This window comes from Delphinus delphis, chromosome 6, assembly GCF_949987515.2.
Source record: "Delphinus delphis chromosome 6, mDelDel1.2, whole genome shotgun sequence".
Taxonomy (NCBI): domain Eukaryota; kingdom Metazoa; phylum Chordata; class Mammalia; order Artiodactyla; family Delphinidae; genus Delphinus; species Delphinus delphis.
Window position 1 is genome coordinate 56,495,719 of NC_082688.1, and position 27,166 is coordinate 56,522,884.

Sequence of the window (27,166 nt, forward strand, 5' to 3'; positions counted from 1 at the left end):
GCACAGTGTTTTTTACTTGATTTCTCCCACTGTATCCCTTACCACTTTCCTCTTTTATTTCCCCAAATACTCTATACCCTAGCCAGATTAAATATCTTTCAGCTTCTTAAATAAGTCATGTTCCCTATCTTCTCTGGGTTTACACTTGATGCATTTTCTTCTTGGAAACATTTTCCTCTTTGCGTAACTTCAGGATGATACTCATCCTTCAGGTTTTCACTTAAGTATGACTTCAACTGGGAAGCCTTTGTAGATGGTTCCCTCTACCCCTCAGTTATTTTAGATGTGCCTATTGAATGTTTTATAATGGTACTTAACAGTTAAGTGCTTCGTACATGCAAGACACTAATAAAGTGCTTTGTATGGATTATCATACATAATCATATGAGGTTAATAGTAGAACCAGGCACCAAGGTCAAATATACTTGCCAAAATCTATACTTCTACTGAGTAGTGTTAGCTACAAAGAGAAAGGATTAGAAAAGAGACTGGGGGGAAATGTTCCCAGTTAAAGTTATAATACACTTCTTAAGATGTCATATTAGGAAGTTTTTTCTTTTTAGACTACGGTTCATGTTGTTAGCATGGAGGATTAAGTTAAAGAGATGACAGACTGTACTCAGAAATACTAACATGACCATTACGTAGCTGATACCATTGTGAAGAATAGATTGTTCTCCATTCCTTTGGTCTCTCCCCACCTATTGGGAAGGTTGTTGTATTACAGCAGAGGCTGTGTAGGGGTGGGGGAAGAAGAAAAAGGATACAACTTCTTCCTTTAACCCTCTGCCGCTACTTTGCATGGTCACACCCTGTATTTTACCATCACCAGTAATTATATTTCCTCTGAAGTCTCATGTGCTTCTTCCTCTTTGTTTCTGTGGATGATGTGTTGCTTCACTAAACGCGAACCTTTCTTTCTGCTCTCACAGTTTCGTATCCTTTTGCATTTTGAGGAACTTCACTCTTGCAGTTAATTCCTCTCCTGAATTGCCATTACTGGGTTATTCTCATTAGTATCCTAGAATCTCTTTGTTTTCACAACACATGCACATACACACTCTTTCCTAGGTCCCATTTCTCCCACCTTTGTATTGTGGGAGAAAGCTGCCCACTTCCTTGCTTCTCAGAGCTGTCACCACTGATTATTTCCATTTGCTCTCCTCCTGTCCATACCCCAGCACTCCAGTCTGACCTTCCCTCTCACTACTCAACTATATCTGCTTATATTAGGCTTACACATTTTATGTTGCCAAACCCAAGGGTCACTTCTGAGTCCTCTCCTTACTGTCCTGCTTACCTGCTAACTCTGTTTTTGTAGTTGGTATGATATCATCTAATCTCATTTTCTTCCAGCTTCACCGGCCTTTCCTTGGTCTCTTGTTGGTTTTCTCTCATCTACCACATTTCAGAGTTTCCCAAAGCACTACCCATGTTTTCTCTCTTCATCCTTGCTCCCTAGATGACCTCATGTAATCATGAGACTTTAAATACCAAGCAAACAGCTTGGAATTTATATTTTCAGATCTAGTCTTCCCTGAGCTTTATATTCCCTATATTCAACTGCTTGCTTCACTAGTATCACAAAACTAGTGAGTCCAAATAGAGATCTTGATTTCCACAAACGTGTCCCCTAAAATCCCACTCCTCACCTAATTTTCAGTAGGTAATACGATCATCTCATCCACTTGTTGAGGGCCAAAAAGCTAAACACAATTTTGATTCTCTCTTCTCCCCACTCACATCCAATAACACATGAGCAAATCTTACAGTTCTCCATAATGTTTCTCTACTCTCACCACCCAGTTCAAACCACTATCTCTACCCTGAACTGTATAGTAAATGACTAACTAGTCTTGCTTTCACATTGTCTACCAGCTATCCTTCGTGCCACAGCAGCAGAATGATCTAAGTCCTGAATCAGGTTACTCACCTGTTTAAAACCCCCTAATGTCTTCCTGTTGCGTTTAGGATAAAATCTCAACCCTTGCCATCTATGACCTGCCCCCGACTACTTTTATGTTCTTCAGAACGTACCATTCCTTACTATGCCTCAGGACGTTTACATTTAACGCCTCTTTGCCTGGAATGTCTTACCTGGCTTCTTGATAGGAATCTCAGCTGGAATGCCTCCTCAGAAGCTTTAACTATTGTATCTAAAGACACATAACATTTCTAATCACTATTACCACCCACATAACCCTGATGTATTTCCTTTATAGCATTTACCACTTTCTGAAATTGTTTCATTGTATGTACTAGTTTTCCTTAACTGTTTACAAATATTTTGATCACAAACATTTATCCCTACCCAGTGCCAAAATAGTGCCTGGGTTCTTAACAAACCTGATGAAAAGATGGATCCCAGGGATGACTATAACTAGAAGACTGTCTTAGATTACTCTGTGGAGTATTTCTACATTCATGTCGAGGTCCTTCACTTTACCTGGAATTCCTTAACCTTAAATCTTCTTTTCCACTTCTCCAAATCATGTTGTCTGATATTTAACCTCTGAACTCATTTTCTCATCAGAGATAATATCTGCTTTCACCGTAAGATCTTTGATAAAATTGTAGTTATAGGGTTAGCACATCAGGTAAAATACAATCTTTCTTACAACAAATTAATTTTTGGAAGCCTTCCTGATTTCCAAATTAGTAGGGATTTTACTTGATAGTATTTATTGCCGTATCATACATAATTTTACCTTGAATTTGTTTCTGTATCTCACTGCCCTACTAATTTTCTCAGGGACCGAATTGTTTACATGTCTCATAATTAGGCAGTCAAAATTAACTAGTGGGTACAGGTGTCATTTTCTTTACTCTGTAGGCCACGTGGCATAGATCATTATAAAATGGGAAGCATAGAAAAAGAAATCTAAGACTAATAGGGGAGTGGCCAGTTGATCTTTGGATATACTCAAAGCTTCCATTTCTTGGTGACTCAAGAATAGTCCCATCTCATTCTATAGACATACTTATGCTTTGCTTTTTAGAAATGATATAAGGCAGATTATAATGGTGTACAAGTTACAGTAGAATGACCAACTACAGATAGACTAAAGGACAAACAAGTATAGAGAATTGAAATTGAGCTAGAGATAAAGCTAATATAAGCAAGCATCCTTGAATCCAGTGTACTTGTTATAATAAACTATACTTTTTGGGGGGGGACATTTTATTTGCAGCAATATTCTCTAATTAGAAAAATCATAAAATATCTACAGAAAGCTTTCTGGAGGTAATATGTGATTTTAGCAAGGTGACAGGACACCCGTTCAGCACCCGTTCAGCACGCAGATATCAATCACATTTCATTATGCCTGCAATTAGACTATATACATTTTTGAATCTGAGAGTTCTAATAACCAATTTAGATGGGGAGATGTATCAGTTGCATGGATCATTGTTCAGTCTAGAATCATCTATTCTTACCACTTTTGCTTTAATGATAAAAACTTTAAATGAATAATTTCCACTCTGAGGATTAGTGATAAGATCAGAGTTTATGGTGCCATTTAAATTGGACAGCCTTGTTTGGCTTTTGCACTGCATTTGAGAATTTGATAATAAAATATTTTAAGTTCTCTAAAAGAATGACAAGTTTTTTTCGGTGAGCTTAATCATGTAAATATTTTGAAAAGCTTAATACTGAAATGCTAACTGAAACTCTGTAAGATACACCAAGTATTACATCTTAAAACTTGTTCTAACCTAGAAAGGCCATCTGTTATTGGCTTTAATATAATATTATCAAAATTCCTTTTCTTCTTTTTTTTTTAAGGTATTGTCCTTCCTGTAAAACTGATTCTAGTGAAGTTGTAAAGGCTGGTGAAAGACTCAAGATGAGTAAAAAGAAAGCAAAGATGCCATCAGCTAGTACTGAAAGCCGAAGAGACTGGGGCAGGGTAAAGAAGGAAGTTTCTTTTTCTTCCTAGTTATAAGGTTTATAACTGTGACGCAAGTTACAGTGTTTCAGTTCCAATAGTAGTAACGGTATAAATGATGTTACTAGTAGTAACAGTATAAATGATGTTACGAATCTGAAATATTAACAAATAACCATATTGATTAATCATATAAATTGTTAAATATTAATCATATAAATTGTTTTTATTTTATCCACATTTTATGGGAATTAAGGGCTTTCTTTAAGATTTAACATAACTGATTTCTCAGTTTGTTCGGTACCTTGTAGGGAATGGCCTGTGTTGGTCGCACTAGAGAATGTACTATTGTTCCTTCTAATCATTATGGACCTATTCCTGGAATTCCTGTTGGATCGACTTGGAGATTTAGAGTTCAGGTATGTTTTAAATTGGCTTAGTTGAAAGGGTAAAATTGGGTATAGTTCAAATTGTAGCAGTGTTGATTGATTCTAAATGGACCAACCTAGGTAGTATCACATGGCATTCAGTTGTTAGAATGAAAGATTTCCTGTAGGATGGGTAGACTCTTGCTCATAGCTTAGCAGACAGAGGAGCACACATCATGGAATTAGGCTTCCTCTAAGCCTTTGAATCACTTCGTTTTACTATTCTGTTATAGTTATGGTAGTTAAAGTTATTAAGTGTTCTGAAGAACTTTTCTTGCCAAGAATTTAATATTTGAAATAGATCTTTAAGTCACGCAGTAAGTTCTCATTTCATGTCATTGATCTGCAAGGAAGCTCACTTAGGGTGTTTTCTTTGGGGATTATCCTCTTGAATGAATGTTAAGATATTGGTTAGAGGAAATGTCAGATAATCCAAGGATTAAATTACTTCTCTTTTCCTCTTGAAGAAAACTCTTGTACTTTTCTAATTTCTTCTTTAGAAAGGTAATTTTTTCGTTATGGAAAATTAGACCATTGCTTAGACCATTGATAAAAATTTTAAGATTAAAATAATGTAATACATATACATAGCATGGAAAGTTAAATACTAGAGTATGATTTATATTTTAAAAGCCTACCCTCTTTTTTCACCATTTTCTGTTTCTAAGAGGCAATCACTTTAAAGTTACTTTTTCTGAATTTACCTCCTTATTTATAAATAACATGTTTGTGTGGCTTTTGTCTTTATATTTTGGTTTTATTAATCTCTTTCAATGGAAGACAACAATTTAGTTTAACACACTCTGTCCTCTCATCCTTGCAATGGTTATATCATAATTTTGAATAAATCAATTTTCAAGGCTTATATTATGACTTTGGATCTATAAATACAGTAAAAAAAAAAACTGAGTTCAGGCATACCTCATTGCATTGTGCTTTGCTTCACTGTACTTCACAAATACTGTGTTTTTTACAAATTGAAGCTTTTTGGCAACCCTGTGTCAAGCAAGTCGATAGGCGCCATTTTTCCGACAGCATTATTTTTTAATTAAGGTGTGTACGTTTTTTAGACATAATGCTGTCATACACTTAAGACTACAGTATAGTGTAAATATGACTTTTATATGTACTGGGAAACCAGAAAATTTGTGCGACTCGCTTTATTGCAATATTTACTTTATTGTAGTGGTCTTGGAACCAAACCTGAAATATCTCTGAGGTATGCCTGTACAATAATAAATAAGATCTATTTTTTATACTACGTATTATTTATAATATTTATATATGAAATAAAAATTATAATAAAATACACTTAGTGTATTTTTAATTGCCTTGTTCTTTGTTTGCTTCTTTTTTTTGTATGCCTGTCATTCATTCCCAGATTGTAAAAGCCTCATTAATAATGATGTAAGATGACTGAGGTCATTGGCCTAAGCATTTAGGAGGACAGATTTGCAGTTTAGGAAGTAGGGAAGATTCAGCATGATTTATTATCGGGGTTGGTGAGGTTGAGAATCAAATGGTCCTATGCTCTAAAGTACCTAAGTGTTTCCAAGGCCTAAATCCAGGTTCTGTTGCTCTTATCAGCTTCTCATCAACTTCTAATGTGCCTCTTTACCTAGCCCACTATACAGGCTTGGATTTACTCTGCTAAGAACAGTTGTATGATAAACAAATGAATTAGAATACTTCTCTTAGGGAGTTTGAAGTACGCAAAGAAGTGACACTTAAGTTTAAGTGAGCCAGCATTGAAGATACATGGGGAAAAGTAGCAGGCCATTGAAATAGAAGAATTGCATGAATAAACTGAAAAATGGGTAGTATGTTTATCATTGAGTAGTTGGGCTCAGATGTATAGGCTCCATAATGGAGAAGCTGAAGATAAGGCTGGGAAAGTAGATAGCAGCCTGGTTGAGAGAGGGTAATATGTAATACTTAACTTGGGCTTAATATACTATTAAGACTGTTTAATACATGTTAAGCAGTTGGAAATTAAAAGCAGATATGTTCTTAAAAGGATCATTCTGTTTGTGATAGGTAGAATGAGTTTGAAGGAACAAAACTGCTGGAGGCAGTGAAAAAGGGTATGTTTTAAGTATTCATACTCAAACTAGGCTTATATCAGTGAAAGTAGAAAAAGATGGTTTTGAGAGATTTAGGCGATCAAATCAGCAATATTTGCGACCAGATGGGTTTGAAGAATACAGAAGAATGAGGCTGAAATGACTCTTGCCTTTTTGACTTGGCTAGGGAACAGTGCCATAATGAAAGATGAGAAATGAGAAAAAAAGAGATCTAGAGCACTTATAGTAAATTATTTTTTGCCCAAACTGAGCTGGAATTACCAATAGACATAGGATAATAATTATTTAATAGTTATTTTGAAACACAGTTCTAGGCCTGAGCAGTTTTAAGAGTTATCAGTTCAGTACCTGAAGGATATATAGTTGGGGAGAAGTAGTCTGTGAGCAAAACTTAGAATTCTGTGTGATATTCAGTTCTTAGTTGAAGCTTTTAGGATACAATAACATATGTGAAACCATTTTGTAAACGTAACTTAACGAACTGTTCAAAGGTATTTTGCGTCTCTCTTGATGCTATAGGTGAGCGAAGCGGGTGTCCATAGGCCCCATGTTGGTGGAATTCATGGTCGAAGTAATGATGGAGCTTACTCTCTTGTCCTGGCTGGTGGATTTGCGGATGAAGTAGTAAGTCATGATACAAACTTGTTCTTTAGAACCTGTCTTGATCATTCAGTAAAATACAGAAGCTTTGTCCAGGATAAATCCCATCTCTTTTAGCATCGTTTTTATGTTGAAGTAGTCAGTTTTTTACCAGTTAAAAAGTAAATCAATTGGCAGTCTTTAAGCTTTGTGTGTACTGATTATTGCAGTGAAAATAGTCACATTTTCTTTAGAGCTCATTTTTAATTTTGGACTCATTTACATTTTTTTTTCATTTTTTTCATCTTTTTTTTCATGTACATTTTTAATAATTGTCGATTGACATGTAGCATTAGAAATAATACAGAGATGTCTTTGCCCTTTATTCAGGTTCAGCCAGTGGTAACATCTTGCGAAACTATAGTTTAATATCACAACCAGGATACTGACATTGATACATTCAGGACACTGAACATTTCCCTTACCACAAGGATCCCTCATGTTGCCCTTTTTTAGCCACCATACTATATCTGCTCCCCCAACCCCCCTTAACCCCAGACAACCACCAATCTGTTCTCTGTTTCTATAATTTTGTCACTTCAAAAATTTTTACAAATGAAATCGTATAGTGTATAACCTTTGGGATTGGCTTTTTTTCACTCAGCATATAATCCTCAAATTGTGGCATGTGTCAAAAGTTCATTCCCTTTTATTGCTGAGTAGTGTTCCATGGATATAGGTGTACCACAGTACAACCATTCACCCATTGAAGAACATCTTGGTTATTTCCAGCAAATAATGCTGCATTAAAAATTGTGTACAGGTTTTTTTGTAAATATGAGTGTTCATTTTTCATTTCTTTGGGATAAATGCCCAGAAGTGTAATTGCTGGGTTGTATGGTAGTTGCATGATTAGTTCTTTAAGAAACTGCCAAAAAAAAAAAGGAAAAAAAGAAACTGCTGAAGTATTTTCCAGAGTGACTGTACCACTTCTTGTTCTTATCAGCAGTGTATGAGTGATTCAGTTTCTCTGCATCCTCACCAGCATTCAGTGTTGTTGCTTTCTTTTAGCCATTCTGATAGGTATGTAGATATAGCTCATTGTAGTTTTAGTTGACATTTCCCTAATGGCTAAGAGTGTTGGACATGATTTATTTATTTGCTATGTGTATATCCTCTTGGGTGGTGTAGCTCTTCAGGTCTTTTGCCCATTTTCTAATTGGGTTGTGGGTTTTGTTTGTTTTTACTGTTCATTGGATGTGTAGTTTGCAGGTATTTTCTTCCAGTCTGTTTCATCCGTGTGCTTTCATGGTATAATGATGAATTCAAGCATAGATAATGACATAGAATTTAACTATTTTTACATGATTATTTGCTGCTTGAAGAATAATCAGAAATGTTTTTGTTCTTACGTTTCAAACACTGTTGAACTTAGGTTGTCCCTATTATGCTCTCTCCTACCTAGTTCACACTACTTTTTCCTTTATAGCACTACCACAGTTACAACTTTAAAAGTCGACAAGGTTATAAATATGAGCATTGTGAAGTCAATCCAGATACCATTTGGAAGACTGTATCTGATCAATTTAAGAAGTATTCTGGACTGTTTTAGATGTACTTATTTATTAGAATCCTTCAAATGGAGTATACACTGAAGATGAAATTCCTTAACACCTTATTCTTTAAAATATAGACCTCAATTTTGGGTCAACAAAGTGAATTGAATGAAGGTTTTAGGACATATGGAAACACTTAAAACCATGAGATTTTAGTTATGACTTTTAATCAAAGGAAAAACTAGATGCAAAATAATTGACCTTTATTACAAGCAAGAATTAAGTAGAGAAAACTTCATTATCTTACGTTCAGTCTGAACTAGTTAAAATAATCTTGCATTGAAGAAGAACCACTACTGAGATAGTGTTAGAATTAATTTACATACTGATAGTTACTTTTCTCGGTTTAAGTACTGAATTAGGCAAAAACAATAGCAATATAAATTTGTAGCTACTGGTGGAGCTAGTTTTTAATATCTTCTTTGGGCGTGTTTTTTTTTCACATTTAGTAGATGCTATACAACTTTTAGTATCCAAATTCTTTTCTAACTTTCTTCTTAATGATAGGTAATTGTTTTATGCCAATATAATTTGAGTAAACCCATGGACTGTAAAATGTGGGGAACTTACAATGCTGTTACGATTTTTAAGTTTGATATTTAGCAGCAAACTTGGATATGGTGATTCACTTTGTTATAAAGCAGAAACTAACACACCACTGTAAAGCAATTATACTCCAATAAAGATGTTTTTTAAAAAAAAAAGCCTTGGATATGGCATAGATTGCTGTTGGGAAATCAGTTTTGGAGTATTTATTAAAATGGTGCCCTGTAAAGAACCTACAAATTAATATTGATAAGTTGATTTTAATAACATTGAATTAAACTAAACAATACTCCCAACCCATAAGACCTTATTTTGTAACATTCTATAAATTATTTGTATAAGAATAGCTATGTTTGGAGGTGTTGGAAGCTATAACTTTAAAATGAAATCTTTAGATCAAGTGATACAGCTTGAAGGTATATTACACACAAGATTGCATTTTAATTTTGCCTTATTTTGGTAGATAGATACCTTGAGAGAACATGTCAGCTTATAACATCCGAACCAAAAGTTCTGACTCTGAAACAAGAATTGGTGAATTATACCTGGGTTTAGGTGTTTTAATGCCAAAAATGTTCTCCTGCAGGACCGAGGTGATGAATTCACATACACTGGGAGTGGTGGTAAAAATCTTGCTGGTAATAAAAGAATTGGTGCACCATCGGCTGATCAAACATTAACAAACATGAACAGGTACTCTATATTGTTAGTTTGTAAAGACTGTTAAGAATTTGGGCTTTGTGTAAAAGTTGGATTATAGGACTATAATTTATAACTTACACTGTAGAGGAGAATCTTAAATTGTGAGTTAATATAGCTAAAATATAAATCCTATTACTTGATTAGTATATAATTACTTATAAGCTTCCTAACTTATTTCTTAGTATCATTTTTTTAAATGACATAATTCCCAGTCTTAATACATGTGCTTTGCATTTGGAAACATGTTGAAACCTTTAAAGGAAAGGAACCTATATAATTTAATGAAATTGAGGACAAGGTGGCTTATCTACTACCACATTGGTCAAAGTTATGTTCTACTAAACACAGATTTATCTTTTAAAGTGACAAACTTCTTTTTAGAGGAGACTAATGTGAAATAGGGTTATGTTTGGGAGCCACATTTATGTGCATAAGTGAAACATCAGATAACTTAATCAGAACTACACAAGGTGCTTTTAGGATTTATGATAAAATGTCTTTTATCTGTTAAAAAAGAGAATGTTTAGGTACAAAAGAGCCACCTTGTGCTGACTTTATTCTATAGAAATATTCATGATATTCCAGCTTCCATGGGAATAGAAAATTTAATAACTTCAAAATGTTTTATTTTGTAAATGCATGCTAATACCAATAATTAAGTAACCCAAACCATCAGATACCAATGACCACATTATAACCTGTCTTACTGATAATTTTGTGATCATGAAGTTGAAATTTTTTGTATCCTATTATTAAGGGTATTTTGTGGAATACTGAGTAAAAGTGAGTATTTTTCGCTTTCCTGAGTCTAAATCACTCAGTTTTAAGTAGTGTGTCCTTAATTTCTGATTACCATGTGAAGTAAAGAATATACTTTATGATTTCAAGACTTTGTTGCATACCAAGTTACATAGAATCTGTTTTTATGTCTTCCTTCTATATTATTTCTGACAGTAGGATTATTTTATTGAACCAGCAGAGGAGACAGGTCAGATTTGCTGGTGAAACATTGCTGAGGTAGGAGTCCAGCCCCTACGCAGTCTTTTTCTAACAAGAAAGCAACTCTCTAGGAAGAATGATCTTAAAAGGAATTAGAAATATTTCGATGTGTATTGTCAATGAAAATGTATCTTGAATTTGCAAAAGGGCTTTTTCATGTTGTCAAATCTGAAAATTATATTTTCCCTTTAATAATAAGATTATTTGGCTTGAATGAAACTTCCTTTGTAACTACCTGCACTTGTAATGTACATGATAGATTCTTGTCAAGCTTTTGAAGAATCTAATAAATATACCCTGTTTATCATATGTCACAATCTCAGAAAATAATTGACAAGTAGTAAAAATGTTTATATTAATAAGGAAGGTAGTGAAAATGAAATAGAAACTCAAAACAATTTAGGATTGACTTATCACGGAGACTAACATTCCTTCAGGTAATTTATACATGAAGCTGTGAGTACACCTTGTGATTGTAAAGGCCTCTTAGGCAAAGGTACCTATATGTTTTATAAACACGAAAGCTGAGGTGAAAGCTCTGATCCATAGTATACTCTTTCCTGACGTGTATATGGTCTAATTCCTTTTTTGTTTCTCTACTAAGAGGTAGTTTGATACCTGCTTTTTGCTTTTGAGAAGTTTGTTCCTGTTTCTTCTCAGCTCTTCCACTTTATGAAACTGAAGAGGGCAGCAGGTAACCTGGCCATCCTTTATCAAGGCGGTTAGAGGCAATCGATTGAGCTGTGGATAGAATAATGGAAAAGCCTTGTTGTTTTGCCTAGTTTCATCCTCTTGGACTCTTTACACAAACTTGAACAGACTGCATACTTAGGTGAAACTAGAAGTGAGTTAATAATTCCAGTTAATGGTGCAGTCATTATGATGGAAGGTACCTGTGAGCACCAAAGCATTCCACTCATTAATGGGAAGATAGTACATATCTCTTTCTTAGCTCTTTAAGAGGATGAAGTATATGTATCTCAATAGGTATTCCATAAATAATACCAGCCCTAGAATTGATGGCTACATTTTCTTCTACCTCAGAGTTTTAATTCATCTCCCATTTGAGATAAAAAAGATAACTTGGTGACCTTTAACTCTCTGACCATGTCTATTAAAAAAATGTTTTAACAAAACACTTAAGTTCATTTACTTTAACTATGATAGAAAGATTATAGTAGATTAGTCATTTAGTCTTAGGGTCTTTTGTTTGGGGTTTTTTGGTTTGTTTTTGAGCTTGCATAAAAAGAACTATACCCTGAAAAAGCATGTTGTATCATATCTGATTTTACCAGATTTGAGGGGAGGGTATCTTTTTTTTAACCTTAAATGTTCTTAGTGGATTCTTCTCACTTAGGATATAGGTGTCTTAGAGGAAAAATACTAACTTTAAATACATTCTAGTTTGTCTTTTGGGGAGCAGGACTAAGTTTCCCCAAGGAAGGTCTTCTAACGTCTATTAACTTTACTGATTAATTACTACTAGGTGAGTACACATACTAAGGAAGCTTCAGCTAAATCCAGTGCTGCTTCCAGCTCAGTGTTCCTCCTTGTTCATGTGTCATCAGTAAAATGTAGTGATCTTGAGCAGCCAAAAATCTTTATTGTCATGATTTAGCACAGGTATTTGAATGCTTCAGTTTTATTTACACTTACCTTTTTACTGGAAGTCTTTAAAGGATATTCTCATATTAAACTTGTTCTTATTATCTTCTAAACTTTAAGGAATCTCTATTGTCTGGAATGTGGAAAGTAGACCTAGAAAGGTCATTCATACCTTGCTGACAAATTTATTTTTCTGGATTTCTTTCTACATTTTTCCAGCAATTTACCTCATTCCCTTATCAAAAATAACTATTACAACAATCACTTGCTTTAGTTTTCCAACTTTCTCCCTTCCCTCAACAAACGTTATTTAAAGAAAATTCCATGTATTTCTAGTTGTTTTCTATTATACGTGGCACAGATGTTATTACTTTCAGAAGAACCCTACAGGCTATCTGAGAACCAATCCCCTGGCTTGGGGGTGACATCAGAAAACTGATTTGTCTTCTCTGCTGGTGGGGGAAAGCATAATCCTATTATCTGGAATAATATGGAAAGAATCATAGAATCTTAACCATCAGGTAAGGCATAATTCACCTTTTAATTGAGCTAATGATGCGATTATATACTTGAAGAAAGATTACTTGGTATAAAGACTTTGTTTTATTTTTTAGGGCATTGGCCCTAAACTGTGATGCTCCATTGGATGATAAAATTGGAGCAGAGTCTCGGAATTGGAGAGCTGGTAAGCCAGTCAGAGTGATACGCAGTTTTAAAGGGAGGAAGATCAGCAAATATGCTCCTGAAGAAGGCAACAGATATGATGGCATTTATAAGGTGCTCTATCTGGCATGACATCTTGTTAGTCATTCTTCCTGGGCTTTCAAGACAGGGTTGCCACAGGGAACTGCTCTACTGTGGGTGGGCTAAAGGAAACAATAGATCATCTTGGTTGGTCTTTCTACTTTTTCTGGAAATACAACACGTACAAAAGGATCTCGTAATTTTGACACTTGTCTTTTAAGGCTTATCTGAAGTCCCTAAAGGCAGAGTTATATTTTGGGTTAAGTTTTTTTTACAAGTATATATTCTCTTATGATAAAACTGTTCAAATAACTTGGCCGTTGTAGATATTGATTCTTATATCTTCCAGAATGATTCTAATTTTAATAGATTTTTCGAAGCGGAGCACATCATAATTTTGAAAATAGGTTGCATTCTTTGTTTTAAAAATGAAGACATCTACTGCCACCATTTTTATCTATTATGCAAAATTCTATTAATTAATGAGCATAATCTTGCTGCTACTTCAAATTTATAGCAATCTATACTTAACGGGAATTATCATAATTAGGAAATAAGGTCAAAACAATATTTAAGTGCATATTTTTTTACTTACTATTACAGCAGAGCAAGTATCTTTCAAAGTTGCATTTAGTTCTGCCAAGTTTACTTAAAACACTAATATGACATTATAAATAAGTCTGAACTTTACATTTCAAACTAGTACTGAAATATTACGATTTAGGTGGTGAAATACTGGCCAGAGATTTCATCAAGCCATGGATTCTTGGTTTGGCGCTATCTTTTAAGGAGAGATGATGTTGAACCTGCTCCTTGGACCTCAGAAGGAATAGAACGGTCAAGGAGACTATGTCTACGTTTACAGGTTAGATTACATTTGTCTAGGCTACTTGTATTTTCATAAAAACGTACGCCTCTGTACTATCTATGTGCCTTAACACTGGATATAACCCACAGCAGTTGGTCAGTGGACTGTAAGGGGTGAGGAATGAGATCATGCAAGTATACGGAAGGAAAAGAAGTAAAAAAGTAGCATCCTAGGTGTCAAACTGCCCTAAGACCAAGAATTGTGCTTGAGGAAAGCTGGGCTTGACAATGAAATGTAAAATGCAGTTGACCCTTGAACACCATGGGTTTGAACTACATGGGTCCAGTTATACATGGATTTTTTTCAATAGCAAATATTTCAGTACATATCTGTGGTTGGTTGAATCTGCAGATGCGGAGAGCCAACTATAAGTTACACTGGGATTTTCAACTTGAGAGGATTGGCCCCGCCCTAACCCCCTATGTTGTTCAAGGGTCAGCTGTATTTCCAGTTCAATCTGGACTTGAAGTATGAGGGAAAGGGATACCTAAAATTTAGATATAAGAGGCCTTGAGAAGGGAAGTTTATCCTAGAGGGCACAGGGGGTGTGTCTCTGGTAGGGGAAGGGGGGAGGTGGCTTATAAGAGTGGTCTGCTTTCTACCCTTCTCACTTTTCCTCACCCCTTTTCTCTCTTCCCCCTCAAAGCTGCTTCCTTGTCCTGTCACCACCTTTAGTGCTTTGCCTTTTTTTTTTTCCCTTTGCCCATGCTCAGCTGTTAACCCATATAAGACTTTGTTGGTTTTTTGTGCATAATGGATGGTATGGCTACATTTCCCCTCCACTGCCTATACACCCTAGACTTTGTCCCTGACACTGACTTCAGAGCATGGTTTGAGTTCATCCTCCATCATTCCCCATCGCTGTGCTTCTCGTAAAGACTACCAGCTTTGTCATTTCCCCTGGCTCTGCCCACACTGCATGTGTAGGGGCTGAACTATGGGCAAGTGTCTGACCACCCAGGCAGGTGAGTGTGTCTCTTCTAGTGCAAGTCTGTTTCTGTTTTTGTTTTCTTTTTAAACTCATAGAATTGTTTAAATGAGACCCATCAGCTGCTAAAATAACTGTCAAAATAATTCCTTTTTTAACTAAATATTTTTTAAACCTATTGTTAAATCCATTTTCAAAGGATTTTTTTTTTCAGGTCTGCTGTTCAGCAGAGCAGTGTTCTAGATAGGTTAAATTTGAAACAGTTGAGCAGAACAAAGCATATAAGCCAGTCAGCTATGATGAGTTAATATCATTGATGAGGCCTGTATAACATATTGAGCTTTAAATATGAGTGATATCACAAAGCATGTCCAAAAGAAAGCATAGCCAATAAAACACAAGGGTAATAGGGTAGAATTTATCCCTTAAAGCCTAACCTTTTAGTTGATAAAGAATTCAGTAATTTAGTGGCTTTAGGTCTTCTAAAAGCTCTCCCACCCCACCCCACCCCTGCCTCTTAATTTGGGGTGATAGAAATTTGGCCCTTCATGGGGTTTTTTGTTTTTAAGATTGGCTCCATAACTTAGTGTAACGCCAACTATATGAGTATCATCTATTGTGCTCTTTGGTTGATCTTCACTTACCTTCATATCTAATTCTACTTTCCTTTCTTTCTCAAACTTTTTAAGCCCCCTAGTCACAACTCCTAAAAAGTTCTTTCCTCTTTTTGATCTGAAACTAAGATCATCACTGATCTGAAACTAAGATAAAATGGAATATCTTTAACAGTCAAAGCTACATGGTTTTACACTGAATTGGGGATTTTTAATAGTCTTCTGTCCTTTTAATTCTGTTTCTTTAAACGTCTGTGTCCTTTATATAAATCTTTTCAATTTAGGGAAAGTATAGATTCCTCCCCATTCCCCTTTTTAAATTTCTGACAAGGATCTAGAACCCCTCTTCTCTGTGAAGCTTAAATCTACATTGTACTTTTTTCCCTCGTCAGTATCCAGTAGGTTACCCTTCAGATAAGGAAGGGAAGAAGACTAAAGGACAGTCAAAGAAGGCCAGTGGAGCCCCAAAAAGGCCATCTACAGATGGTAGGTAATGATTGCAGGACATAAATCTGAATAACATAGTTTCTAATAAAGAGAAATATTAAGGGAGTAAATTGAAAACTCATAAGAAATTAAAAGAAAAATGAAGGGTTTTTTTTTTTTGGTGGGGGTGGGGTGGGGTGAGCTTTTTGTGTATCTTAATAGTGTCAGAGCCTAAACAAAGTATCCTAAACTATATGGGAAAGTTAAATGCTGCTCTACCCTGGTTATCTTCATGCTAAACATAATTGGTGCCAGTTTACTCTTTCGTTTCATAGTTCTGCTTAGAACCACTTGTAGTGTGCTGATGTATTTTTAAATAAATCTAGATGATTGTCCAAGTGCCTCCAAAGTACCGAAAGCATCAGATTCAGCAGAAGCAGTTGAGGCTTTCCAACTAACCCCTCAACAACAACATCTAATCAGAGAAGATCATCAAAACCAGAAGCTATGGGATGAAGTTCTTGCATCTCTTGTGGAAGGACCAGTATGTAAATATTTTTTAATAAGTTTCTAATATTAACAAATGATGAAAAATATTTTCCCTATGAATTATCATTTTCACAAGTCAGTTAAAACTTGGTCCTTTTATCTAATCTTCTCACCCAGTACGGCCACCTTTCAGAAATGAGGCAGCACTTGATGCTTTTAAATTGATTTTTGTCCTCTTAGATGTTGGTTTTTTGACCTCTCTGTGCTTGAACTTGATCATTTATGGTGAGGTGCTGTTCATAGGAAGAATTTTCAGTTGTGGAACACATTCAGTTTAATCTAAAATTCATCAGGAAAGTTTTGTTATAGCTCAAAGTTACCTGATAGAACAAGTCTTAAGCAATTCAGCATAATTTTCAATGCCCACATGTTCAACCTAGGAGTAAAATAAACCAGCATTTATTTAAGTATTTCATATGTTTTGGATTTTTTTTCCTTTTTTTTTTGGTAATGATAAAATTTTTAAGTGAAAAGGAATTTCAAGGTTAACTGACATCTGGGTTTTGTGTTAAGCTGTGTTTTGCAATGAAGCTTTCTTATCAAATCCCAAAAGGTAGGGGTTTCAAATGTAAATTGTCTGTTCATTCTTTGCTCACTGTTCTTACTGTCTCTAATTTTGCTTATAAATTTGATTCTTTTGTTTTCTTAGATATTAGCCCCTTGTCATGTGTAATATCGGTACTCTTCTGCTTTCTTCAAAAAGAAAAGCTGCTGTTGTGGGTGAGGTCTAGTATCCTCTCTTGAAATTCCACTTTGTCATTTTTTAGTAATTTCTTCCTTCCAATGTTTTCTTCATTTTTCTGAGAACGTTGGCCAGAACTTCTTGTGTGTCTGAAATGGCGTTAATGCGTATCTATATGCCCCTTTTATGTGCATTTAGAGGGAACTCTCATAGTTTTTATGTTGCTTTTTGTTTGACAAATAGTCATCATTATGGAAACATCTTCCTGATACAGTTTGTAGACTTAGAAATGAATGAGGTTTATCAGATGCCCTTTGGATTGATACTGGAGGGTTTTTTTTCTTTGTTTCGTCTATAAATGTGATATTTTGGGTTGTCCTTGGGTAGAATGAGACTTACATGTTTAGAGGACAGAGAAAAGTGAGTTAGCTCTGTGAGAAGTGTTACTTGCTTTTTAGCCAAGAGAACCAGGTATATGGAGAGTCTGACTCTGGTACGTCAGATTCTTTTTCACTTAGAGCAAGTAAGAAACAGCAAGCAGTTGTTGGTCATGGTCTGATTATTTTCTGGTTGGAGAGGATACAGCTAGTTAGTAATAACTCAGGTGAGTTCCAGCTGTGAGTGGGCAGAAGACAAAGTAGCAGATACAGTTGAAGGATAATGCCACCTGAGTGCACATGGAAGTTCTCTTTTGCGCGTCTGTTGTCTGGGTTGGACGTGTATTAGGCTTCAATCTGTGGCTTTTCATATACCCTGTTTATCAATTTTAACAAATTATTGAAGTGGTCAAATCCTGCGAGACTTGGTAGGTATGTGCAAATCAAGTATACTTTTCAACCTCTTCTTTCAATGTAACTTTTATGTGAAAGTCACCAACTGACAGTTCTCAAACAAACAGAAACAATAAAAATCCTGCCCCTGGTGGCAGGATCTTACATACCTATACCTAGGTCAGGTGACTGTGACATTGCTGCTAGTGGTTACTCTGAACATTTATGTACTATTGCCCTGTGTAGGTTTCATGCCCTTTCTTTTCAGATAAATCAGGAACACATTTAGTAAGCCAGAAAAATCAGGTTTTGGCCAGCAGTGACTTTTAAATAAATGCATATATTACATATGTATGCTTATATCCAGACACCTTCCCAAGGCCCTATATGATCTGGCATCCATCCCTACCTACCTCTGCATTCTCCTCTTGCTGCTCTCTCAGGCCCAAACTGCTTTAGCCACAGTGACATCTGTGCTATTTAAACACACTCAACCTGTTCCTGTTCTTAGGCCTTTACACATATACCGTCTCTCTGACTAGAATTCTCCTCTCTGTATCTTCGTGTGGCTCATTCCTTCATATCTTGTAAGTTTCTGCAAAATACTACACTCCTCAGAGAGGCTTTCCCTGGCTATCCTTTCTACAATAGACCCTCCTTACTCTTGCTTTAATTTGCGTTGTTTCCTCAGATACTACTATCTGAAGCTGAGTTTTTAAAAATCTGCTCTCCTAAAGGAATATAAAGTTCATGAGAGCAGAGACTTGGCCTTTTTATTACTGCTATGTAGATGAGTGCCTGGCACATTGTAGGAAATCAAAATGTTGATACTAAATATGCTCATATTACAGGCACTGTGGAGGTACTGGGGAAATATCAGTCATTAACAAAGTAGTTTGTCAGAGAGAAGGTACCTGGTATTAAAGTTAAGTTTTTTCCGCATCTCCCCCTAACTGGTATATTCTTCTAGTGTGTTGAATAACACTTCATTGGTAATTCATTTGAGCTTTATAATCCATGCTTAAAAATAAGTTACTATCAAGACATAACTATGAAATGGAATCTTTGGGTTTTTTTTTTTACTTGAAATTCCTGTAGATTCTACTTTTTTTATTAACATAAAGAACAAACATAAAATATACTCTCCTACTACCAAAAAATAACTGAGTGGAGGATTATCCTGGTGACTATTCAAAAAACTACTTTTCCTTCTAGGTTAAACAAACAGCTTGGATAAGATGGAACCCAGTAATGGCTTTTGAAGATTATAGACTACCCATCTGATCATGTTTGCTTTATAAAGCTCGACCTTCTGTAATTTAGTCCCAATTTGAGTAAACAGTAGCACCAGGAAAATATGGGATTTGGGGATTGGGGCAAAATATCACAGAAAATTATTCTAGGTAAATAAATACGTTGATTCTTTGGGGTCTTAGATACTAGAGTATTATTGCCAAGTGCTTTTATCTTTTTAAGCATAAAAAATAAGTATTGAAGTTTTGTAAGAGAAAAAGATTGAATATATATAGATATATTAGAATACCATGGAGCTTTTTGAAAATAGATCTGTATGTAATGACCTGAGACAGGCTGTTCATGATTTTTTTAAGTGAAAAATAGTAATCTCTGGAATATGAAGTTTACTTTTTAAAGCCATATGTCCTGACTTTGCAACCTTTGCAACTCAGTCCTAAGATTTAAAAACTAATGTGTCTATCTTATGGATGGGATTTCTGCAGTTTGCTATTACACATTTGCTTGTAGTTACAATCACTACTTGATTTTTTTCTTAATAGAAAACATACTGAATGGGATTGACACTTTTTTCTCCAATTATTTGGAATTCTTTTAATATATTATGAAATGCTAACCTTTTTTTCTTCTCCTTGGGTACCATTCTAGAATTTTCTGAAAAAATTGGAACAATCTTTTATGTGTGTCTGCTGCCAGGAGCTAGTTTACCAGCCTGTGACAACAGATTGCCTCCACAATGTCTGTAAAGTAAGTAGAACTCCTTTCTCATTTTCCCTTGTTAGGCCAGAAGGCACACTAACCTCCAAACCTCTTTTCAGCACGCGAACAAGCATTTTTTTCATGAAGCAGAATAGATAAGGAACCTTGCTGGTTAGGAAGCATTTAATTACATCTTGGTGGTGAATCCATGTTTTAATTCTATAGTAATTCAAATCTGTATAGTCTCAACATTCTATCATGTTTGAAATTATTGAGGAGGGGTTGAAATAGAGAAGAAAGTAACGTGTTGTTGCTATTTTCTGTTACAGCTTACGTATGTTTCATATATTATAGTGCAAACTGAAATAATTTCGTGTACTTGAGGGGACCTAGAACAGATTCTGTCTGGCAGCATGCCCAGAGGAGTTGAATATTGTCTTATCAATGTGGTGTAAAAGGAATTTGAATTTCAGTCAAACCAAGGTTGGAATCTTGTTCTACTGACTGGTGGTTACGTGCCCTGACCTAACTTCTGAACTTAGTTTCTTTTGTAAAATGGAAACCGACCTTCCACATAAGTGTTAGTATGTGACCTTGAGTCAGTTAAGTAGAGCTAAATATATTTTTGGAAAGCACATTATACATTGACTTCATAAAATAGATATAGTTTTAAGCAGGGGATTCCTGAGTTGTTCTTCTTTTGTGCTCTATCAGGAAAGATCAGGATTAAAATCCAGCCTAGAAGGTGAGGCTAGTGGAAACATGCAGAATTCTAACATTCATTTTTACTGGATGAGGAAATTAATGTATACAAAAGTGGTCATTTACCTGAAGTCTCACAGTATGTGTTAGAGGTGGAACTAAAGCCACGTCTGTAGGTTAATTTTCATAGTGCAGATTCAGGCCTTGACAGTTGTTCTTGTTTTATGTTTCTCTTGTTGCCAAACAGTAAGTTTCTAGTTCTGTTTAAAAGCCTAGGTTGTTGAGTACTTTCTATATGCTTTACCCTCAGATGAAATGAGGTGTTTTTTTATTTTGTTTCATTTTGGTTCTGGTTTTGCCTTAGGATTGCTTACAGCGCTCCTTTAAGGCTCAAGTGTTCTCCTGCCCTGCTTGCCGGCACGATCTTGGCCAGAATTACATCATGATTCCCAATGAGGTTCTGCAGACTCTACTTGACCTTTTCTTCCCTGGCTACAGCAAAGGACGATGATTTGTCTACTTCTACTGTGTTGCTCCCCGTGGCTTTTTGGACAATAAAGAATCTAAAATGGTTGGGGTGGGGGGGGTGGAAGCAATGGTGGACCATATCTCTCACGTTCTGAAGCAGCTAATCCTCTTTCCTACGTAGCCATCATCTTGTGTGTGTAGTAAGAGGCCCATTTCTCAACTGTCTTTTAAATATCAAAAGGTAGTTCTTGTCAGTTTAACAACTAGTTTTAATGAGTAAAAAGTCAAAGCCTCAGCTCTAGTTGATATCCAAGTTATGATTTATTTTGCAACTACCTCAGGACAGAAAAGATTTATGGGGATTTTTTAAATCATTGATAATTAGTTAAATGAAGTTTTAGCTACACACTGCCTCCCAAATATTAGTTGTGCCTGGTTCATGTAATTTGATTTTCAGAAAAGGAAGTGACACTTGAGATTGTTGGAATGAACGCAGCTTCTGTAGTGTGCATAATACATTTTTAATGTCTTCTTCCATTACAGTGTGTGTTTTGCAGGACAGGTTCATTTTTTTTAGCCAATTTTGTGAGCTCCATTGTGCTTTCTTCTGGTGTTTTATGCAAGCTGACTACTAATGAAAACAATATGAATGCATTGTTGCTGCATTAGTGTAATGTGGTGTGGTTTTGCACTTAAAAGAGGTATTCAGATGATCTAGTTGTAAATGTTCATGTGAAAAGCCTCTTCTGTACTAGTCAAACTGCTTTTAGTGAGTCTCACCAGTGGTTTTACATCTGCAGAGCATTGAGGACTGGGCTGACTTTTTGAGAGGATTGAAATTGCTTCATATTGTGATCCTAAATTTTATATTCACTATATTCCCTAAAATATACCTTAATAAATATTTTATGACCAGAAAAATAGTTCATCTTGTTTCACTTTTTTACGTTTGTCTGGCTTATATTTGTAGGTGTTTTTAAGAATCAGTCATTTCCAGAGTATTTCATTGTGTGTTTTTACTGAAACATTTTGCACAATTTTTTACTCTTAATTTTTGGTATTGAGAACTAGTATGAAATCTTAAGCACTAAGGGACAGATTTCACCCTGGGTTTGATCTTTTGGGTTGTTTTTAACTGAATGGGGAAAAAGTTTCAAATTAAGAATCAAGTGACTATTCTTTTATTTATAACAACCAAGTCTTATGTTCAATTTAAGCATAATCAGTGCTACTTATTTCACAAACCTGAGAATATTCTAAAACAGTTCTAGTTTCTGAAACTAAATTTTCATAAAACTTTTAATATTATCGAATCAGTTTTCCTACCCCTGAATTCAGAGCCATAAATATAGCCAATATTTATTGAATATTTGCTTTGCATTTGTTCATGTGTGTTTATTTAATTCTGACAGTCCTAATAGGCAGGATTTCTTATCCTCTTCTTATGGATGAATATCAAAGGCACAGAAAGGTTAAGAAACTGGCCAGAGTTCATAGGGCAAGGAAGTGCCAGAACAGTGCTGTAAACAGGCTATCTGAGTCCAGACCTGGCAATCTACTTCTGGGCTATGTAGACTCTCACATTTGAATATAAGCCAGACTGGTTTCAGTGCTTTTCCTGCATTCAGTTAAGCTCAAAAGCAGCTCTGGGAAACACAGCACTGTGATTGGAGCTACTGTCACTTAGGGCTAGTTTTAAACATTAGAATCATTTTTATTTTGAAGAATCAAATTTAAATTAGATTGAAAATGAATCATTAAATTGCATCATCTAGTATTTTATTTCCTCTGGCATTGGCCATATCGCTGCATGAAGGGTGGAGAATACCTTCCAGTTTCAGCTACTTGAATTTGTTCTACCACTTTTTACGGAAATAAGGAATTCCCACATTTATGCTATATGTTGTTTTAACTTTGCTATAAAATGATAGATTATGAAAAAAAGGTGATTACAGCTTAACATGTTCGGAAGTGTCAAGAATGTCCCAAAGCTAAACAATTTTATATTACTCTTAAACTTTTTTCTAAAGACTTCAAGTTTTTCTTACATAAATATTTCAGTTTGTATCTAGAAGATACAGACTTTCAGAAAGCATAATGTTGTCACAATATGTTGTCACACGTGTAAAACAATTTTTTAACTAATTACATCATCAAATCTAGTAAATATTTGTTCGAATTTCCATTGTTTCAAATGTCATACATGGATATTTAAGTTTGTTTGAATCAGGATCCATATAAGGACTTTACATTGTTACTAATTGCTATCTCGTAAGTATCTTTAATCTGTGTATATCCCCTTAATCTTTTTTTTTCCCTTTGCCTTTTACAGTTTGCATTTTGAAATGTTCTGGAGCCTTTCAAACAGAATAGATTTTGCCAATTATAACCATGTGGTATAGTTTAACCTGTTTCTCTTTATTTTCTATAAATTGGTAGTTAGAATTCAAGACTGACCAAATTCAGGCTTGAATTGGGTGGGGGGGGGCGGCGGCAAGACTTCCTCATAAGTGGTGTGGTCATCCTTCAGGAGGGTGGTACATAATGTCTTGTTGTCTCTTGGGCATAAGTTTGAAAGCTGAGGGTTTTACTGGATTCTGTTACATTTAGTAAGTTATACTGATTGCTGAGCACTTAGCCACTTTCATAAGGGTAGGAGTTTTCTTTTTTCTAGTTAGAGTAGGCAGATCCTCTAGTTTTAGAACTCACTTCTAAATAATATGGTTCATTCAACAAATATGTGCATGCTAGTATGTTTAAGGGTACTAGGTAATCTTTTGGCAGCTGGCAATCAAAAACACCCTTAGCTGTCTTACAACCCTGCTGTGACAGTTTGGCTAACATAAAGGGGCCCTGCCTATATAAAGCTTAAAGCTTTGGATCTCAGTATAGATCCTACTTATAAGAGCTGGGGATCTGCTCTGACTTGCCCACTGTCTATTTCTCTTTGCGCACCAGGGACGAAACCTTTCCCCGTTCTTCTTCAGGACACCCTGAAGATAGAGCTCATTACTGCCTACCTGTCTGATTTGTCTGTCTTAATTTGAGAAAATAACTTGGTGGCCCACTCAGCAACAGCTCACAGTAAGAAGAGTTATCCTTACTTGTCCGCTGACTAGTCCCCACACCAGACCTTTAAATCTCTGAAAGAACTGATATTTAGTAACCTGGGTTAATCAGACGCTACACAGGAAAAAAAAAAAAAGATTAAACACTAGTCACTGGACACAAGGAATCAAGAGCCAGCTAGAGGGACCAAGCAGGTCGACCAAATGATGTATTGAAAAAAATGAATGAAAGAATAAGAGTTTTACGACTATATCCTCAAGTATGAAATTGCATAGTATTGATAGAGTAAGAACAAGCTGCTGTGCAAAGAGTAATTTGAGATTAAAATTCTTTGAAATAAACATGACTGTGAAAACAAAATGCAACAGACAAAACAGAATGGACACTGCCAGAATTTGAATGTATTGCTGAGTAATCCATTATATGAGTATCCTGCAATCTGTCTATGCACCTCCTGATGTATAGGTTGTTTCCAGGATTTCGCTATTATAAGGCAAGCTGCTGCAAACCTTTGTCTTTCGAAAATAGTTTGACATTTCTTATAAAATTAATTACGTGCTTAACATACAACCCATCAATTTCATTAATATTTATTCAGGAAGAATGAAGACCTATTTCTAAAGCAGTTTGTACCGTTTTACACTGCCAGCAGTGTATGAGAGTTCAGGTTGCCACAATCTCACTAACACTTCATTTTGTTCTTTCATTATAACCATTCTGGACAGAGGGGGCGTGTAGTCTCTGTAGGAGACAAGAGTGGGTTGAAAATTTAGTGACCAGAACGACTGTAGTAGTCATTTTTACTTTTCACCAGGTATTTCTGGCTCAAGTGCACGTGTTAGGATTATACATCCCAACCTCCTTGTGCTTGGCCAGGGCCACGTGACCAGCTGGTCAGTTAGTTGTATCAAATGCTATGTGTCACTTCCGAGCAGAGCATTTCATTGCCCTCCAGAGTTTTCTTTCCCCTTCCATGGAGACCAGTAGCATCTAAATAGAGCTTTTCTATCAGAGTGGGGTCCCCAGCCAACTTGTGATGTACATGCAACGTGAGTGTGAAGTAAATTTTAAGAGCATAAGGTTTTTGAGTCGCTAATACATGACCCAGCCTTTCCTGACCGATAGCATTCCTAAATTCCTCAGCCTACCAGTAGACATGAAATTGAATTTAATTGATCTTTTTAATACTTTGGCACTAGAACGTCTGCTGTTTTAAAACTGAATTCTTTACTATCCAAATTGATTGACAAAGCTATTGATAAATTGGTTGGTGGCATGGTAGGCAACCTCCAAGATGGTCCCCAGTGATCGCTACCTCCTGGGCTTCATGCCCTGTTGTAATCTACTCTCTGTGAGTGTGGGCTGGAATGCTTTTATTCAACTCATGTAATGTAGTGAATAGAAGTGATGGGATGTCACTTCCAAAGTTAGATACTGTGGCTTCCACTTGGGCACCCTCTCTTGCTCAAGAGAGGCTCATGTGGCAAGAAACTGATGTCTCCACCCAACAGCCAGTAAGATCCTGAAGCCAGAGGAGGTGAGTATGGAACTGGATTCTCCCCTGGTTAAGGCTTGAGCCTCCATGCTTTCTGTTAAGAAGTATCCTGTTGGGCTTCCCTGGTGGCGCAGTGGTTAAGAATCCGCCTGCCAATGCAGGAGAGAGCGGTTCAAGCCTTGGTCCGGGAAGATCCCACATGCCGCAGAGCAGCTAAGCCCGTGCGCCACAACTACTGAGCCTGCATTCCACAACTACGGAAGCCCATGTGCCTAGAGCCCATGCTCTGCAACAAGAGAAGCCACCTCAATGAGAAGCCCGCACACCACAACGAAGAGTAGCCCCCACTCACCGCAACTAGAGAAAGCCTGCACTCAGCAATGAAGATCCAGTGCAGCCAAAAATAACTAAAAATTAAAAAAAACAACAACTGTTATTCACATTGTTCTTCCCCTATGGGTAATGTGGTGTTTTTCTCTAGCCTCTTTCAAGATTTTTTTTTGTCTTTAATTTTCAATTATGATGTGACTAACCATGAGTTTCTTTAGATCTGTCTTGTTTTGGGTTCATTCAGCTTCTTGAGTCTAGATTATATCTTTTGTCAAATTTGGAAACTTTGCAGCCATTTTTTCTTCAAATGTGATTTCAGCCGTGTACTTTTTCTTCTCTCCTTCAGAACTTTAATGCCATGAATGTTCGTTTTGTTGTTGTCCCACAAGTCTCTGAGATTCTGTTCATTTTTACTCACTTTATAGTCTCTATTGTTCAGATTAGATTAATTCTTAGTGATCTGCAGGTCCACTGATAATTTCCTCTGCCATCTATATTCTGCTACTGAGCCCATCGGGTAAGTTTTTTCTATTTTGGTTATTGTATTTTTCAGTTCTAAAATTTGTTTGGGTCTTCCACATATCTCTTACTCAAGTTTATATGATGAGTAATTTTGTACTGGATCCTGGACATTTTGAGTAATATGAGAATCTTATTCCTATTTAAATCTTCTATTTTATAAGGCCAACTGTTTAGGTTCAGCGGGGTTCAGGCCCACTTTTGTGGTTCAGTGTCAATTTTCAAAGCCTCTGCGTTGCTATTCTGGTTCACCTCCACTTGGATGCTACCCAGAAACCAATCTGAAACCTCAGCAGTAGTCCACCCATAGTTCACTTTGCCATGTTGATTATGGTCAGTTTCATGCATGGTCTGCTTGAGGGTCTGCCCAAGACTTCATTAATAGATTTAAAGGAACCCTTTCTCCAGCTTCTTTCTCTCTGTAATCCTCCCTCAACCTCTAGTTGGGATGGTTAAGATGCTGCCTCTTTGCAGCTGGTCACTCAGTACAGGGCAGGGATGGTCCACAGGGCTCCTCCCCACAGTCTTGGCCACATCTAGTGAGTATGGGGATGGGTGTTCACTTGGAATGGGGCAGGTATAATCAAATGGATTTTTTCA

General features: G+C 36.0%; 1 protein-coding gene across 1 annotated transcript in view; it reads left to right on the forward strand.

Moving 5' to 3' along the window:
• UHRF2 (ubiquitin like with PHD and ring finger domains 2) overlaps nt 1–23,880 on the forward strand; it is a 74,110-nt gene extending 50,230 nt beyond the window's left edge. The window contains exons 6-15 of the mRNA XM_060015347.1: nt 3,780–3,911; nt 4,202–4,309; nt 6,922–7,026; nt 9,730–9,836; nt 13,064–13,226; nt 13,918–14,058; nt 15,996–16,089; nt 16,416–16,573; nt 19,933–20,031; nt 21,050–23,880. Coding sequence (XP_059871330.1) covers nt 3,780–3,911; nt 4,202–4,309; nt 6,922–7,026; nt 9,730–9,836; nt 13,064–13,226; nt 13,918–14,058; nt 15,996–16,089; nt 16,416–16,573; nt 19,933–20,031; nt 21,050–21,196 — 1,254 coding nt within the window. The 3' untranslated portion in view covers nt 21,197–23,880. The remainder of the gene's footprint in view (nt 1–3,779; nt 3,912–4,201; nt 4,310–6,921; nt 7,027–9,729; nt 9,837–13,063; nt 13,227–13,917; nt 14,059–15,995; nt 16,090–16,415; nt 16,574–19,932; nt 20,032–21,049) is intronic.
• Nucleotides 23,881–27,166: the final 3,286 nt, after the last annotated feature.